The sequence below is a fragment of the Pongo pygmaeus genome, chromosome 6, assembly GCF_028885625.2.
Source record: "Pongo pygmaeus isolate AG05252 chromosome 6, NHGRI_mPonPyg2-v2.0_pri, whole genome shotgun sequence".
NCBI lineage: Eukaryota > Metazoa > Chordata > Mammalia > Primates > Hominidae > Pongo > Pongo pygmaeus.
In genome coordinates this window covers 49,355,704-49,373,980 of record NC_072379.2, presented here as the reverse complement: position 1 = coordinate 49,373,980, position 18,277 = coordinate 49,355,704, and the positions used below count along the sequence as shown (strand labels likewise).

Below are 18,277 nucleotides of genomic sequence, written 5' to 3'. Positions count from 1 at the left end.
AGTGGCTGGGAAGCTCGAACTGGGTGGAGCCCACCTCAGCTCAAGGAGGCCTGCCTGCCTCTGTAGACTCCACCTCTGGGGACAGGGCATAGCCGAACAAAAGGCAGCAGAAATCTCCGCAGACTTAAATGTCCCTGTCTGACAGCTTGGAAGAGAGTAGTGGTTCTCCCAGCATGCAGCTTGAGATCTGAGAATGGACAGACTGCCTCCTCAAGTGGGTCCCTGACCCCAAACTAGCCTAACTGGGAGGCACCCCCAAGTAGGGGCAGACTGACACCTCACACAGCCGGGTACCCCTCTGAGACGAAACTTCCAGAGGAACAATCAGGCAGCAACATCTGCTGTTCAGCAATATTCGCTGTTCTGCAGCCTCCGCTGCTGATACCCAGGCAAACAGGGTCTGGAGTGGACCTCCAGCAAACTCCAACAGACCTGCAGCTGAGGGTCCTGACTGTTAGAAGGAAAACTAACAAACAGAAAGGACATCCACACCAAAAACCCATCTATACGTCACCATCATCAAAGACCAAAGGTAGATAAAACCACAAAGATGGGGAAAAAACAGAGCAGAAAAACTGAAAATTCTAAAAATCAGAGCGCCTCTCCTCCACCAAAGGAACGCAGCTCCTCACCAGCAACGGAACAAAGCTGGACGAAGAATGACTTTGACGAGTGCAGAGAAGAAGGCTTCAGATGATCAGACTTCTCCGAGCTAAAGGAGGAAGTTCAAACCCATTGCAAAGAAGTTAAAAACCTTGAAAAAAAATTAGATGAATGGCTAACTAGAATAATCAACGAACAGAAGTCCTTAAAGGACCTGATGGAGCTCAAAACCATGGCACGAGAACTATGTGACGAATGCACAAGCTTCAGTAGCCAATTTGATCAGCTGGAAGAAAGGGTATCAGGGACGGAAGATCAAATGAATGAAATGAAGTGAGAAGAGAAGTTTGGAGAAAAAAAGAATAAAAAGAAATAAACAAAGCCTCCAAGAAATATGGGACTATGTGAAAAGACCAAATCTACATCTAATTGGTGTACCTGAAAGTGACGGGGAGAATGGAACCAAGTTGGAAAACACTCTGCAGGGTATTATCCAGGAGAATTTCCCCAACCTAGCAAGGCAGGCCAACATTCAAATTCAGGAAATACAGAGAATGCCACAAAGATACTCCTTGAGAAGAGCAACTCCAAGACACATAATTGTCAGATTCACCAAAGTTGAAATGAAGGAAAAAATGTTAAGGGCAGCCAGAGAGAAAGGTCGGGTTGCCCACAAAGGGAAGCCCATCAGACTAACAGCTGATCTCTTGGCAGAAACTCTATAAGCCAGAAGAGAGTGGGAGGCAATATTCAACATTTTAAAGAAAAGAATTTTCAACCCAGAATTTCATATCCAGCCTAACTAAGCTTCATAAGTGAAGGAGAAATAAAATCCTTTACAGATAAACAAATGCTGACAGATTTTGTCACCACCAGGCCTGCCCTAAAAGAGCTCCTGAAGGAAGCACTAAACACGGAAAGGAAAAACCGGGACCAGCCACTGCAAAAACATGCCAAATTGTAAAGACCATCGAGGCTAGGAAGAAACTGCATCAACTAACAAGCAAAACAACCAGCTAACATCATAATGACAGGATCAAATTCACACATAACAATATTAACCTTAAATGTTAATGGGCTAAATACTCCAATTAAAAGACACAGACTAGCAAATTGGATAAAGAGTCAAGACCCATCAGTGTGCTGTATTCAGGAAACCCATCTCATGTGCAAAGACACACATAGGCTCAAAATAAAGGGATGGAGGAAGATCTACCAAGCAAATGGAAAACAAAAAAAGGCAGGGGTTGCAATCCTGGTCTCTGATAAAACAGACTTTAAACCAACAAAGATCAAAAGAGACAAAGAAGGCCATTACATAATGGTAAAGGGATCAATTCAACAAGAAGAGCTAACTATCCTAAATATATATGCACCCAATATAGGAGCACCAAGATTCATAAAGCAAGTCCTTAGAGACCTACAAAGAGACTTAGACTCCCACACAATAATAATGGGGGACTTTAACACCCCACTGTCAACATTAGACAAATCAACGAGACAGAAAGTTAACAAGGATATCCAGGAACTGAACTCAGCTCTCCACCAAGCAGACCTAATAGACATCTACAGAACTCTCCACCCCAAATCAACAGAATATACATTCTTCTCAGCACCACACCACACTTATTCCAAAATTGACCACATAGTTGGAAGTAAAGCACTCCTCAGCAAATGTAAAAGAACAGAAATTATAACAAACTGCCTCTCAGATCACAGTGCAATCAAACTGGAACTCAGGATTAAGAAACCCACTCAAAACCGCTCAACTACATGGAAACTGAACAACCTGATCCTGAATGACTACTTGGTACATAATGAAATGAAGGCAGAAATAAAGATGTTCTTTGAAACCAACGAGAACAAAGCACAACATACCAGAATCTCTGGGACACATTCAAAGCAGTGTGTAGAGGGAAATTTATAGCACTAAATGCCCACAAGAGAAAGCAGGAAAGATCTAAAATTGACACCCTAACTTCACAATTAAAAGAACTAGAGAAGCAAGAGCAAACACATTCAAAAGCTAGCAGAAGGCAAGAAGTAACTAAGATCAGAGCAGAACTGAAGGAGATAGAGACACAAAAAACCCTTCAAAAAATCAATGAATCCAGGAGCTGGTTTTCTGAAAAGATCAACAAAATTGATAGACCTCTAGCAAGACTAATAAAGAAGAAAAGAGAGAAGAATCAAATAGATGCAATAAAAAATGATAAAGGGGATATCACCACCCATCCCACAGAAATACAAACTACCATCAGAGAACACTATAAACACCTCTATGGAAATAAACTAGAAAGTCTAGAAGAAGTGGATAAATTCCTTGACACGTACACCCTCTCAAGACTAAACCAGGAAGAAGCTGAATCTCTGAATAGACCAATAACAGGCTCTGAAATTGAGGCAATAATTAATAGCTTACCAACCAAAAAAAGTCCAGGACCAGACGGATTCACAGCTGAATTCTACCAGAGGTACAAAGAGGAGCTGGTACTATTCCTTCTGAAACTATTCCTGTCAATAGAAAAAGAGGGAATCCTCCCTATCTCATTTCATGAGGCCAGCATCATCCCGATACCAAAGCCTGGCAGAGACACAACAAAAAAAGAGAATTTTAGACCAATATCCCTGAACATTGATGCAAAAATCCTCAATAAAATACTGGCAAACCAAATTCAGCAGCACATCAAAAAACTTATCCACCATGATCAAGTGGGCTTCATCCCTGGGATGTAAGGCTGGTTCAATATATGCAAATCAATAAACATAATCCAGCATATAAACAGAACTAATGACAAAAACCACATGATTATCTCAACAGATGCAGAAAAGTTTGACAAAATTCAATAGCCCTTCATGCTAAAAACTCTCAATAAATTAGGTATTGATTGATGGGACGTATCTCAAAATAATAAGAGCTATCTACGACAAACCCACAGCCAATATCATACTGAATGGGCAAAAACTGGAAGCATTCCCTTTGAAAACTGGCACAAGACAGGGATGCCCTCTCTCACCACTCCTATTCAACATAGTGTTGGAAGTTCTGGCCAGGGCAATCAGGCAGGAGAAAGAAATAAAGGGTATTCAATTAGGAAAAGAGGAAGTCAAATTGTCCCTGTTTGCAGATGACATGACTGTATATCTAGTAAACCCCATCATCTCAGCCCAAAATCTCCTTAAGCTGATAGGCAACTTCAGCAAAGTCTCAGGATACAAAATCAATGTGCAAAAATCACAAGCATTCTTATACACCAATAACAGACAAACAGAGAGCCAAATCATGAATGAACTCCCATTCACAATTGCTTCAAAAAGAATAAAATACCTAGGAATCCAACTTACAAGGGATGTGAACAACCTCTTCAAGGAGAACTACAAACCACTGCTCAATGAAATAAAAGAGGATACAAACAAATGGAAGAACATTCCATGCTCATGGGTGGGAAGAATCAATATCGTGAAAATGGCCATACTGCCCAAGGTAATTTATAGATTCAATGCCATCCCCATCAAGCTACCAATGACTTTCTTCACAGAATTGGAAAAAACTACTTTAAAGTTCATATGGAACCAAAAAGAGCCCGCATTGCCAAGTCAATCCTAAGCCAAAAGAACAAAGCCGGAGGCATCACGCTACCTGACTTCAAACTATACTACAAGGCTGCAGTAACCAAAACAGCATGGTACTGGTACCAAAACACAGATATAGACCAATGGAACAGAACAGAGCCCTCAGAAATAATACTACACATCTACAACCATCTGATCTTTGACACACCTGACAAAAACAAGAAATGGGGAAAGGATTCCCTATTTAACAAATGTTGCTGGGAAAACTGGCTAGCCATATGTAGAAAGCTGAAACTGGATCCCTTCCTTACACCTTATACAAAAATTAATTCAAGATGGATTAAAGACTTACATGTTAGACCTAAAACCATAAAAACCCTAGAAGAAAACCTAGGCAATACCGTTCACGACATAGGCAGGGGCAAGGACTTCATGTCTAAAACACCAAAAGCAATGGCAACAAAAGCCAAAATTGACAAATGGGATCTAATTAAACTAAAGGGCTTCTGCACAGCAAAAGAAACCACCATCAGAGTGAACAGGCAACCTACAGAATGGGAGAAAATTTTTGCAATCTACTCATCGGACAAAGGGCTAATATCCAGAATCTACAAAGAACCCAAACAAATTTACAAGAAAAAATCAAACAACCCCATCAACAAGTGGGCAAAGGATATGAACAGACACTTCTCAAAAGAACACATTTATACAGCCAACAGACACATGAAAAAACACTCATCATCACTGGCCATCAGAGAAATGCAAATCAAACCCACAAAGAGATACCATCTCACACCAGTTAGAATGGCGATCATTAAAAAGTCAGGAAACAACAGGTGCTGGAGAGGATGTGGAGAAACAGGAACACTTTTACACTGTTGGTGGGACTGTAAACTGGTTCAACCATTGTGGAAGACAGTGTGGCGATTCCTCAAGAATCTAGAACTAGAAATACCATTTGACCCAGCCATCCCACTACAGGGTATATACCCAAAGGATTATAAATCACGCTGCTATAAAGACACATGCACACATATGTTTATTGTGGCACTATTCACAATAGGAGAGACTTAGAACCAAGCCAAATGTCCAACAATGATAAGATTGGATTAAGAAAATGTGGCACATATACACCATGGAATACTATGCAGCCATAAAAAATGATGAGGTCATGTCCTTTGTAGGGATATGGATGAAGCAGGAAACCATCATTCTCAGCAAACTACTGCAAGGATAAAAAACCAAACATCACATGTTCTCACTTATAGGTGGGAACTGAACAATGAGAACACTTGGACACAGGAAGGGGGACATCACACACTGGGGCCTGATGTGGGGTGGGAGGAGGGGGGAAGGGATAGCATTAGGAGATATACCTAATGTAAATGACTAGTTAATGGGTGCAGCACACCAACATGGCACATGTATACATATGTAACAAACCTGCACATTGTGCACATGTACCCTAGAACTTAAAGTATAATAAAAAATATATATATACGTATATATAAAAGTAAAGAAAATATTTTATTTATGACAGCACCATGCCGAATCAAACAGAGAAAAGGAGTCAGGCTTGTTCTATTCCTTACTGACTGCCCAACAGAACACTTCTCTAAGAAGCAGTGCCATTGTTTAAAATTAGGTCACTGGGAAAGGAGGCAAGCCTAAGTGATTCTGATATAAACAGTATAATAACTTACAAAATAATGAAATATTTACCCACTCAATATATTGTGAAAAACTGCAAAGAAGTATCAAGCAACGTTTTTATAACTTGATCGTTGTGCCCAGCATAAATCACATCTAAAAATCCCAAAGGAAACAAGGAATCTCTCAAGTAGAAAACGAATAAACAATTACTGTCTTCACTTGCTTGCTTTTCCATTTCAGGTATTTCAGAATCAGATCCTGCCTTTCTTCACCACCACAGCCACTGCGCATGGCTCCACGCAGGCACGTGGTAGGTGTTTGATGATATTTCATGAAAAAGTCAATGAATGAATGAATGAATATGAAAGTTAAAAGGATTTTTCTTCTTTTAGTTGGATACTTTTTAGCATCTAAGAAGATGGACTGTTTCTGTTTTCTATGTGTATTTTTTCCCTCTGAAAAAGATGTAATCAATGATAGAAACATCTCATTTGCATGCATTTGGATTTTATTGTTGGGCGTTAAATGTTTATATAACTTTTTTAGAGCCTGGGATTAATGCACAGTTTGCTTCTGTCTGACTGTAATGACAAGAGGGGTCAGATGACTGACAATAGGTTCTGAACATCTGAATACTTCTGCATGTTACTTCTCCTATCACTACTCTGAAACTAAAGACTATCTCTGAAACATGAAAAGCTTTGCAATGATACCTTCCCTGGGCTCACTTATTCCTTAAAATAGCGTCTTTGGGGTGTCAATCAAGTATCTTTAGAAATGGCTTTCTGACCATGCTAGATTTCAGGAGATCTTTAACTGAACATGACGACTTGTTTGGTAGTCCTGTGGACTTTCCATGTTTTCTAATCATTCTCTCTTTGACTCTGCCCCCTTTCCCTCCATTCCAAGAATGACAACACTGTTGCCCTCATCGTACTCCAAGCCCAGAGACAGGAGGCTACAGAACTGGAAGAAGCCTGAGATTTGGAGTCCAAATATGTAAGTTCAAATTCCACTTGTCTACTGGCTATTTGACAGACCAAACTCTCTGTACCTCTCTAAGTCCCAGCTCCTGAATTTATAAAATGGTGATAACAATGCTTGTTCCTAGGGATTACTTGAAGACTGAGCTCAACTATGCAGCCTGTCTTGCATGTTACCAAACCCACACTAGGTATTCATTTGCTCTGGCCAAATGGGAAGGTGAATATTACCATGAAGAATTACATTATCCTGAGACCACCCTATCTGCTAGTCATAGCCTTTTTCTTAAGTATTTCTTATTATTCCAGTTGCACCTTTGAGAGAGCCCTAGGTTTCCTTGTCATTGCTTCCTCCTTTGCGGTTGAATCTTGGCTCCCACATTGGCCAGCACAGGTCTTCAGCCAAACTAAAACCAGGTAATTTGGGTTTTTCAGTAGTTCCCAGTGAATAAAATTAAATACATCAAGAACATAAATTTGGCTGGGCTCGGTGACTCACACTTGTAATCCCAGCAATTTGGGAGGCCAACGCGGGCAGATCACCTGAGGTCAGGAGTTCAAGACCAGCCTGGCCAACATGGCGAAACCCCATCTCTACTAAAAATACAAAAATTAGCTGGGCGTGGTGGTGTGTGCCTGTAGCCCCAGCTACTTGGGAGGCTGAAGCATGAGAATCACTTGAACCCAGGACATGGAGACTGTGGTGAGCTGAAATTGCACCACTGCACTGCAGCCTGGGCAAAAGAGTGAGACTGTATCTTAAAAAAAAAAACATAAACTCTAAGTCTAAAGATTTTGTTTCCAATGGAGTCACTAAGCTTCCTTCTTCCAAAACACTGAGAATTGTCATTCCAGGGAGTAAGAAAAAAGCAAAACAAAACATCCACAACACGCTCAACTCTGTACCATTATCTTGTCTCTGAAAATAATGACAGCAGGATCACGGGCATGAGCCAAGAACCCTCCCTCCACTTGTCTCCTTATTGAGACAGCCTTGTACCATTCCTTTGGTCTGGAAAGCTGGGGAGTGAAGCATTTCTAGAAAAAGTAAAAGCAATTATACCCAGAGTAAGGAAGACTCGGAAGTCTGAAATCATGCTATGCCTCCAGATTTTACTCCATGCACAGTAGGATACTCAGATTTGCAATTCCTCCTCATGTTCTGTGCCCATCCAAGTTTGGGGTAATTCAGTTACACCCACTGCTTTCATCAGTACACAGTTACAAAACTTTATTCAAATATAACATGAGAAACCAGGCTGTCCTTCACAAAATTCACATATCAAAAATATACCTTTATAACTGTTAGGAGGAACAAAAGCCATGATTCTCCAACGGCAAAAAAGCATTTATCATGGTCAAGAGACCATTTAAACCAGAACTAAAAAAAACTCTTTACTCATGTGAATTACAAGAAATGATTAAAAGCCACTATGTGCTAGGCTCTGTGCCAGAGGCTAGAATATAAATGAACCTTGGTGCCTGCTCACAAGACATTTACAATCAATTAGGGGAAATAGAAAGTAAATACATTTAAGGTTGTACAATGTTCTAGGATTTAAATTGTGTGTCCACAGTGCAAAGAGAGTGGATGGAGTCATCCGGGTAGAGGGTCAGGAGACAGAACATGGCCTTTGCCATGAGGGCTGTCCAACAGGCAGATGATGTGGGACAGGCACTCAAGCAGAAGCAAGAATGGGAGCAAAGACACAGTGGTAGAGATTTGCCTGGCTAGTTTGGCCTACCATCATTTATATAGACAAAGGCTACTATGGTGGTGGGGGGATGGAAAGAGGGAAAGGGAAGTTGGTAGCAAGAGATAAAGCCACAGAGATAGGCTGTGGGCCAGGCGTGGTCCCTGAAAGCACTCGGAACTCTGTTTAGGAAGATCATCCTAGCAACTGGCACGGAAGATGGGTTTGAAGGTTCCAGACATCAGCAAGGAGGCCACTAAGATAATATTGTGACAATATAGAAGAATGAATTGGAGGGAATAAGAATGTTTAAGGAGTTAGAATATAGATTGTGATGTCTCTGTGGGTCTGAGCTCAGCCACCCAGATCTCACCGCCTACTGCATATGTCCTCCTAGACAGACGCCCCACATGCATGTAAGAGTCTGGATGGTCCAAATGCCTGCCCCTTCACAGACCTGCACTGTTTCCTTAATGGTGCCACTGTCTACCTCCCACTCAAGGCAGAAACCTCCCTCTTCCTTGGAGAAGGTCAAGTTGATTTTAGTTCCAAAGTAACTCATTCAAACTGCTCCATTTCATTGCCACTCCCACTCACCTAGTTCAAGTTATCTCCATTTCTCTATAATTTCCCACATTTTATTTTTGCCTCTGGTCTTGATTTCTCACATTGGTTTTCTAGTGGGACAGTGATTTGTCTAAACTTAATTCTCATCTTGATTTAAAACACTTCAGAAATTCTTCACTGCCTTTAGGTCCAACAGACCTCTTCAGATGGCTTAAGACGTCCCCCCCTGAAGTAGCACATTCGCCTCACAAGCCATGCCCCGTTTGCCAGTCCCTGCCCTGGCCATCCTATGCTAGTGTGCCTCCCCGAACAAAGCATGCACCGTTATACCTTTGCTCTCATGGTTCCATCCACATGAGGTAGTACTCTCCATCTCTTCCCTTCACCTGGTTAACTAGTACTATTCAACAGCTCTGAGCCTAGATGCCACTTCCTCCAGGAAGCTTTCCTGACCTGACCCTTACATCTGTGTTGGTGACTTTCCTCTGTGTTCCCAGCATACTCAATCAAGACACATGCCAAGTGACTTGGAAACTGCCTGGTATTTGTCTCCTCACCCCCCACCCCACCACCACCACCTCTACTTTTAATCTCTAGACAGTGAACTCCTCAATGTCAGGACCCATGAGCAACTTGTTTCCTTGAGGAATCCCCATCCTTTGGCTCATGGCTGGGCATTTGATGGTTACTTAGGAAATGTGCAGCCCGAGGGACTGAGACAAGCAAAGGTCCAGAGACAGAGTCCTGGGGGCCTATGCATTTCATGGGCAGGCGAAGGAGAAACCCGCCAGAGAGACTAAGAGCAATGGTCAGCAACAGAGCCAAGAGAGATCACTGGCTGCTGGGCAAGAGAGGACTGGTCACTAGAGAGTATCAGGTGTCAAGGGCAAGGCCAATGAGACAAAGGATGAGGAAAGTACTCTGCATTTGGCAATACAGCTTCCAGAAAGCAATGGAGAGAAGTCTTGGAGCAGGATGCCGAAAAGTGAGCGGCAGGCAAGTTGAACACAGGGCAAAAAACAACTTGGGAACACATGGCTAGAAAGTGGGTGAGGGACCATGATACCTGGGAGTGACAAGGGCAACGAGGGAATATTTGTGCATATATACATGTGTGTTTGCGTGTGTGTGTTACAATTTTTTTTTTTAATCTCAACTATAAATCTGACTGGCAAAGAGAGTGAATAGTGAGGCTATATTCAGGTACAGAATAAGCATTTATCAAATGAGAGATATAAACAATAAATGAAAAACTGCATTCACAGAGAAGATATACATCCTCAAAAAAGCAGATTTTTATCAAAATGTAAACTGAAAAGATTGAGCCTGTCTTTATGTTTTAGAAAAGACCACTGAGCTCATGAATCAAAATTTAATTAGCTGTCCAGATCACTATTTTCACTACCTACAGTACTATTGCCATATCATGGAGATATCTATTTTCAAAGTCACCCTAAAATTTCCTTGCAGAGATCTTTAGACTTTGTATATGCTCTACTAACCCCATGCATTCACATAAATAGCCTTAGCTTTCTATCTAGTAAATGCCCCAAAGTCAAATGGGACACAGAAAAAATTAGGGAAAGGACACTTTTGAGAAATCAATAAAGTCATCTGAGATACAGGAAAGTCTAACCAATAAAGAAAAGTGCATGTGGACCAAAAGCCACACCTTTCTTTACAAATAGGTTTTTTCTTTTAAGTCCTTATCAACTACAAAGTTTTGTCAGGCTGCCATGGTATTCATTTCACTTACAATGTTTAAAGAACACATTGAGGAAAACAGGCTTAAAACATCAAATTACTTTTCATGAGACATATGCTTCTTATGCAATTAACAATACATTCAGCATCAATAAGCTCCAATTTTAGAAACACTCATCCATGAACATTAATCAGTTGATGGTAAATTCAATTTCTACTTCGCTTCTACTTTTCACGCTCAACTCTCCACGGCTATACTACGTGGTATCTCAAAAATATTAATTTACTTACTACAAAAGCAGATTACATTCTTAGAAACCATCTGTGCAAAAAATGTATTCACATATAAGTCAAATCAAAGTTTTATGGAAAAACAATTTTCTTATGTGGGACTGTATTTCTGACCAAACACCTGATCCCAAACCTTTCAGAGAAATGACAATAAAATTCTCTATATAATCAGATTACAAATAATATTTCAGAATAGGTCAAAGCTTCCCAAACTCCATATATATAGAACAATACACAGATTTAAAACATATTGCCTAAAGAGAACTCAGTGATCTGGCATGGCCTTATTCAAGAAGGTCACTGCTGGGTGGTACAGTTTTTCACTGTGCCAACGGTCCCACAGATTACAGATTTTGGCCAGTAGCACACCACTAGGCATGGTGACAACCGAAGAAACATGCCCACACATTGCCAAATGCTCTCTAGGGGAATAAATACTGTCCCAACTAAGAACCGTCAAGTCTCTCTGGTTTACAGAGGAAACATGAGCCCAGACCAAAGGAACTGCCCACACTGACATCACTAGATGATGACAGTGCCAGGCTCGAACCCAGGTCTCCAGGGAGCCAGTGCTACAGAGAATCCAACAGAGAATGTGAGATTAATGGACATGCTCTTACAATATTTTAAGTTCAGCCTTACTCTTCCTGATTTAGGCGACTTGTTCATCAGACACTTTCTAAGCTTACATCTAGTCATCATTTCAACCACTCACCAATTCCCCTGCCCCATTGATTCATATCCTTCCCTGATCTCAATCTTGGATCTACCTCATCCTGACTGAATCTGGGTTCTTCATTCACCCTGAGGACAGGGGAGAGGTGTCAGCACAAATCCAGGGCTCCAACTGAGCAGCCCTGATAGATGAGAGCCTTCTCCGCCACTGTCACCTTAGGCTTCCATTCATTCATTCTCCATGCCAGCAATACCTAGTCAGCAGGTGGCATCTTCCATTTCACAGAGAAAATAGAGTCCCCCACTTCCTTCTGCTCTACCCACAAATTAATCTGCCTTTGTGACTAGAACTTGATGAGTCTGACGTGAAATGTAAGAAGGCATTTCTCTGCCTTCCCCATCTCTCCCATTTTTCTCTTTGTTTCTGTTTATCTTATTGTTTCTCCAGTGTCAGACTCAACAGCCTCTGAATTTGGAGTCATGCAAGTTTTTGGTAGGTAGTTCATTTTTGTTCCTTGTTATTTAAGAGTTTTTGTCATAATTCAATATTGGACTGTATGAAATGTTTTCCTAGTATCTACTGTATTTTTTAATGTCGTCAAAAGAAAAAAAAATTAAAAGTTAAAATCCCCATTTCAGTCCCCTGATTGATCTCACTTAATTCTGATTTTTTTTTTTTTTTAGTTTACTAAGAAAGCCAGATCATCTAAAGGTAATCCCTCCGTATTTGTAAGTTTGAAATTAACATTGAGTAGGAAACACACAATATCTGAAAAGGGGCTTCTTGCTTACCCGGATGTAGGCATCTTGGTGGTGCTTGGCAAAGTACAGCATGTTGTCCAGAGCCAACATCCCAGGTGGAGTCTGCGTGAAGTCCATGGCAGGGTTGACATGGTTCTGTGAGTAAAACAAAATCATGATAAGGTGAATTCTTCAGCAGATTTTACCAACCACCAGAGATCCGATTTCCCTCCTCAAGAGTGAAGTGCTACAAGGCAAGCTCCAAATAATCAAACATGATGACATTTTCTATCTCCATGTAAACCTACTGAGGTGGATGCAGGGATTTCTTTCTACTGCTCCTCAGGACAGCAAAACCAGATTTTATACCTGGGATTAGGAAACTGAGCTAAAGATTCAAATATAGGATTATTCTTAGACATGTGACATTATGAGAAAAAGAAAATGACGCAAAAATTATTTCTGGTGGCTGCACTAAAATGAAACCAACAGCATTTGGGTAGAAAAAAACTGGGATAAAGCCACACCTCTGGTATTTAATTCGGAAGCTGACTCCAAGGAAATCACGACCTACCCACACCTTGACTCCGCATCCTTATGTGGGAGGTTAAATACAGCCACATACATTGACGGGCTTTGTGAACTGTCCAGGGCTACACAGTCCACAGGCCTCTGAGCACAGACCCTGGATAAAGTTCAGATATCCACAGGGTCCTGACATCTGCCTGCTCTCAGGAAGTCTGAGAACCTTCCTGTCTGGTCTTTAGGGTCACCACACACAACACACAGAACCCCAAAGATGAAATAATAGCTGCAGATATGCAGAACTCAAACACCTCAGCAACACAAAAAACAATCCAATTTAAAAGTGGGCAAAGGACATGAATAGACATTTTTCAAAAGAAGACATACAAATGGCCAACAAGCATATGGAAGAATGCTCAACATCAGTAATCATCAGAGAAATGCAAATGAAAACTACAATGAGATACCATCTCACACCAGTCAGAATGGTTACTAGTACCAAGACAAAGAATAACAGATGGCAAGAAAATGGAAAAAAGAAAATGCTTATATACTATTGATGGGAATGTAAATTAGTACAACCTCTATGGAAAACACTGTGGAGATTTCTCAAGAACTAAAAATAGGACTACCATTAAATCTAGCAATTTCATTACTGGGTATCTACACAAAGGAAAAGAAATAATTGGCTGGGCATGGTGGCTCATGCCTGTAGTCCATTTTGGGAGGCTGAGGCAGGTGGATCATGAGGTCAGGAGTTTGAGACCAGCCTGGCCAACATGGTAAAACCCCGTCTCTACTAAAGATACAAAAAATTAGCTGGGTGTGGTGGTGCGCGCCTGTAATCCCAGCTACTCGAGAGGTGGAGGCAGGAGAATAGCTTGAACCTGGGAGGTGGAGGTTGCAGTGAGTCGAGATCGTGCCATTGCACTCCAGCCTGGGCAACAGCGCAAGACTCCGTCTCAAAAAAAAAAAAAAAAAGAAGAAATCATTATACCAAAAAGTCATCTGCACTCTTATGTTTATTGCAGTACTATTCACAATAGCAAAGATATAGAATCCACCTATGTGTCCACCAATGGATGACTGGATAAAGAAAATGTAGTACATATACATAATGGGATACTGTTTGGTCATAAAAAAAGAATGAAATCGTATCTTTTGTAGCAACATGGATGGAACTGGAAGCCATTATTTTAAGTGAAATAACTCAGAAACAGAAAGTCAAATGTCACATATTCTCACATAGAAGTGGGAGCTAAATGATTTGCACACATGGGCATACAGTGTGGAATGATAGACAATGCAAACTCAGAAGGCTGGGAATTGGTGGGATGATGAGAAATTGCTTACTGAGTACAATGAACTATGTAGGTGATGGATACACTAAAAGCCCTGACCTCACCACTATTCAGTGTATCCACGTAACAAAATTACACTTGTACCCCATAAATTTACCCAAATAAAAAATAGTTATAAATATGCCTAAGAGGAAAAGGCCTGGCTGATCTGAACTCTCCATCTACTTGAGATCACCCAGCAAAAACATCACAAGACTCTTACTAAGATTAGCAATCTACTCTTCACCATTAATTACTGAAAACAATGACCAAGAACTATCCTGAAAATGCAGATCTGCCAGTTTTTCCAAGATGGTGGCTAGGAGGCAGGACCAGCTTCAGCTTCCATTCGGAAGGATAGAGTAGCATATGGAGACTTACATCATGAACTTTTGTTCCAAGAACTACTGCAGGAACATACCAGGAAAGCCGAGATAATTCACAGACCCTCTGAAGGAACTGGATCACCACTGCAGGCTCCCTGGGAGGCAACCAGCACACTAAACAAAAACACAACCAAGGACCCACACAGAGTCCACTTCACTCCCCTGCTAACTCCACTGAAGCAGGTGCAGGTATCAATGGCTGCAAGACCTGAAGACCGATCATATCACAGGACTCTGCAGACACTTGCCAGTACCAGCACGGAGCTGCCAGTACCAGCACGGAGCTGGGTAGCTCTGCTGGGTGGCTAGACCCAGAAGAGCAAAAACAATCACTACAGCTTGGCTCTTAGGAAGCCACATTCCTAGGAGAAGGGGGAGAACACCATATCAAGGGAGCACCCTGTAAGACAAAAGAATCTGAACAGTAGTCCTTGAGTCTCAGATCTTCCCTCTGACTTAGTCTACCCAAATGAGAGGGAACCAGAAAAACAATTCTGGTAATATGACAAAACAAGGTTCTTTAATATCTCAAAAGATCATACCAGCTAACCAGCAATGGATCCAAACCAAGATTAAATATCTGAATTGCCAGAGTAAGAATTCTGAAAGTGGATTATTAAATTACTCAAGGAGGCAGCAGAGAAAGATGAGGTCCAATTTAAAGAAATAAAAAACAGGATACAGGATATGAAAGAAAAATTCTTCAGTGAAACAGACAGCATAAATAAAAAACAAACAGAACTTCTGGAAACCAAGGACACACTTAGAGAAATGCAAAATTCACTGGAAAGTAACAGCAGTAGAACTAACGAGCAAAATAAAGAACCTCAAAGCTCAAAGACAAGGCTTTCGAATTAAACCAATCCATCAAAGACAAAGAAAAAAGAATTTAAAAAATGAACAAAGCCTCCAAGAAGTATGGGACTATGTTAAACATCCAAACCTAAGAATAATTGGTGTTCCTAAGGAAAAAGAGAAATCCAAAAGTTTGGAAAACATATTTGTGGGAGGAATTGAGGAAAACTTCCTCAATTACCTTGCTAGAAATCTAGACAACCAAATACAAGAAGCTCAAAGAACACCTGGTAAATTCATCACAAAAACATCATCACCTACGCACATAGTCAACAGGTTATCTAAAGTTAAGACAAAAGAAAATCTGAAGAGCTGTGAGGCAAAAGTATCAGGTAACCTATAACGGAAAACCTATCAAATTAACAGCAGATTTCTCAGCAGAAAACTTACAAGCTAGAAGGGACTGAGGTCCTATTTTTAGCCTCCTTCAACAAAACAATTATTAGCCAAGAATTTTGTATACAGTGAAATTAAGCTTCATAAGTGAAGGAAAGATACAGTCTTTTCCAAACAAACAAATGCTGAGAGAATTCACCACTACCAAACCAGCATTACAAGAACTGCTAAAAGGAGCTCTAAATCTTGAAACAAATCCTCAAAAAAAAGAAAAAAATAGAACCTCCTTAAAGCATATATCTCAGAGGACCTTAAAGCATAAATCTCACAATACATACATGTTGTGTATATAACAATAACACAATGAAGAAAACACAAAGTATTCAGGCAACAAATAGCACAATGAATAGAATAGTACCTCACATCTCAATACTAGCATTGAATGTAAATGGCCTCAACGCTTCACTTAAAAGGTACAGAACGGCAGAAAGGATAAGAATTCACCAACCACGTTTCTGCTGCCTTCAAGAGACTCACCTAACACATAAGGACTCACATAAATTTAAGGTAAAAGGTAAAGGTTAAAAGATATTCCATGCAAATGGACAACAAAAGCAAGCAGGAGTAGCTATTCTTATATCAGACAAAAGTAACTTTAAAGCAACAGCAGTTTAAAAAGACAAAGAAGGACATTATATAATGGTAAAAGGACTAGTCTAACAGGGAAATATCACAATATTAAATATATATGCATCTAACACTGGATCTCCCAAATTTATAAAACAATTACTACTAGACCTAAGAAATGATATAGACGGCACGATAATAATAGTGGGGGACTTTAATACTCCACTGACAGCACTAGAAAGGTCATCAAGACAGAAAGTCAACAAAGAAACAATGGACTTCAACTATACCCTACAACAAATGGACTTAATGGATATTTACAGAACATTCTACCCAACAACTGCAGAATACACATTCTATTCATCAGCACATGGAATGCTCTCCAAGACAGATCATATGATAGGCCACAAAACAAGTCTCAGCAATTTTTTTTTTTTTTTTTTGAGGCAGAGTCTCGCTCTGTCACCAGGCTGGAGTACAGTGGCACAATCTCGCTCACTGCAACCTCCACCTCCCAGGTTCAAGCAATTCTCCTGCCTCAGCCTCCCGAGTAGCTGGGAATACAGCCGCGTGCCACCATGCCTGGCTACTTTTTGTATTTTTAGTAAAGACAAGGTTTTGCCACATTGACCAGGCTGGTTTTGAACTCCTGACCTCAGGTGATCCATCCATCTTGGCCTTCCAAAGTGCTGGGATTACAGGCATGAGCCACTGTGCCTGGCCCAAGTCTCAGTAAATTTAAGAAAACTGAAATTATATCAAGCACTCTCTCAAACCACAGTGGAATAAAATTGGAAATCAACTCCAACAGGAATCCACAAAACCATGCAAACACATGGAAATTAAATAACCTGCTCCTGAATGATCACTGGGTCAACAGAGAAATCAAGATGGAAATTAAGAAAACATTTGAACTGAATGATAATAGTGACACAACCTATCAAAACCTCTGGGATACAGCAATGGTTGTGCTAAGAGGAAAGTTCATAGGATTAAATGCCTACGTCAGAAGTCTGAAAGAGCACAAACAGACCATCTAAGGTCATACCTCATAGACCTGGAGAAACAAGAACAATCCAAACCCAAACCCAGCAGAAGAAAAGGAAATAACGAAGATCAGAGCAGAAATAAATGAAATTGAAACAAACAACAACAACAACAACAAAAATACAAAAGATAAATGAAACGAAACGCTGGTTCTTTGAAAAGATAAAAAAAAGAAGATAGACCATTAGTGAGATTAACCAAAAAAAGAAGAGAGAAGATCCAAATAAGCTCAATTGGAAACAAAACAGGAGATATTACAACTGATACTAGAGAAATATAAAAGATTATTCAAGGCTTCTATGAACACCTTTATGCATATAAACTAGAAAACCTAGAAGAGATGGATAAATTCCTGGAAATATGCAACTTTTCTAGATTAAACCAGGAAGATATAGAATATCTGAGCAGACTAATAACAGGCAGTGAGATTGAAATGGTAATAAAGAAAATTTTCAACCAAAAAAAGTCCAGGACCAGATGGATTCACAGCTGAATTCTATCAGACATTCAAGTAAGAATTAGTACGAATCTATTGACACTATTCCAAAAGATAGCAAAAGAGGGAAGCCTCCCTTAATCATTCTATGAAGCCAGTATCACCTTAATACCAAAAACCAGGGAAGGACATCATAAAAAAAGAAAACTACAGATCAGTATCACTGATGAACACAGATGCA

General features: G+C 40.4%; 1 protein-coding gene across 10 annotated transcripts in view; it reads right to left on the bottom strand.

Annotated features, from left to right (window-relative positions):
• Positions 1 to 18,277, bottom strand: part of ELMO1 (engulfment and cell motility 1) — a 595,247-nt gene that overhangs the window by 276,134 nt on the left and 300,836 nt on the right. For all 10 annotated transcript variants that reach the window (XM_054496891.2, XM_063667384.1, XM_063667385.1 and 7 more), the window contains one exon: positions 12,536 to 12,640. In XM_054496891.2, coding sequence (XP_054352866.1) covers positions 12,536 to 12,640 — 105 coding nt within the window. The remainder of the gene's footprint in view (positions 1 to 12,535; positions 12,641 to 18,277) is intronic.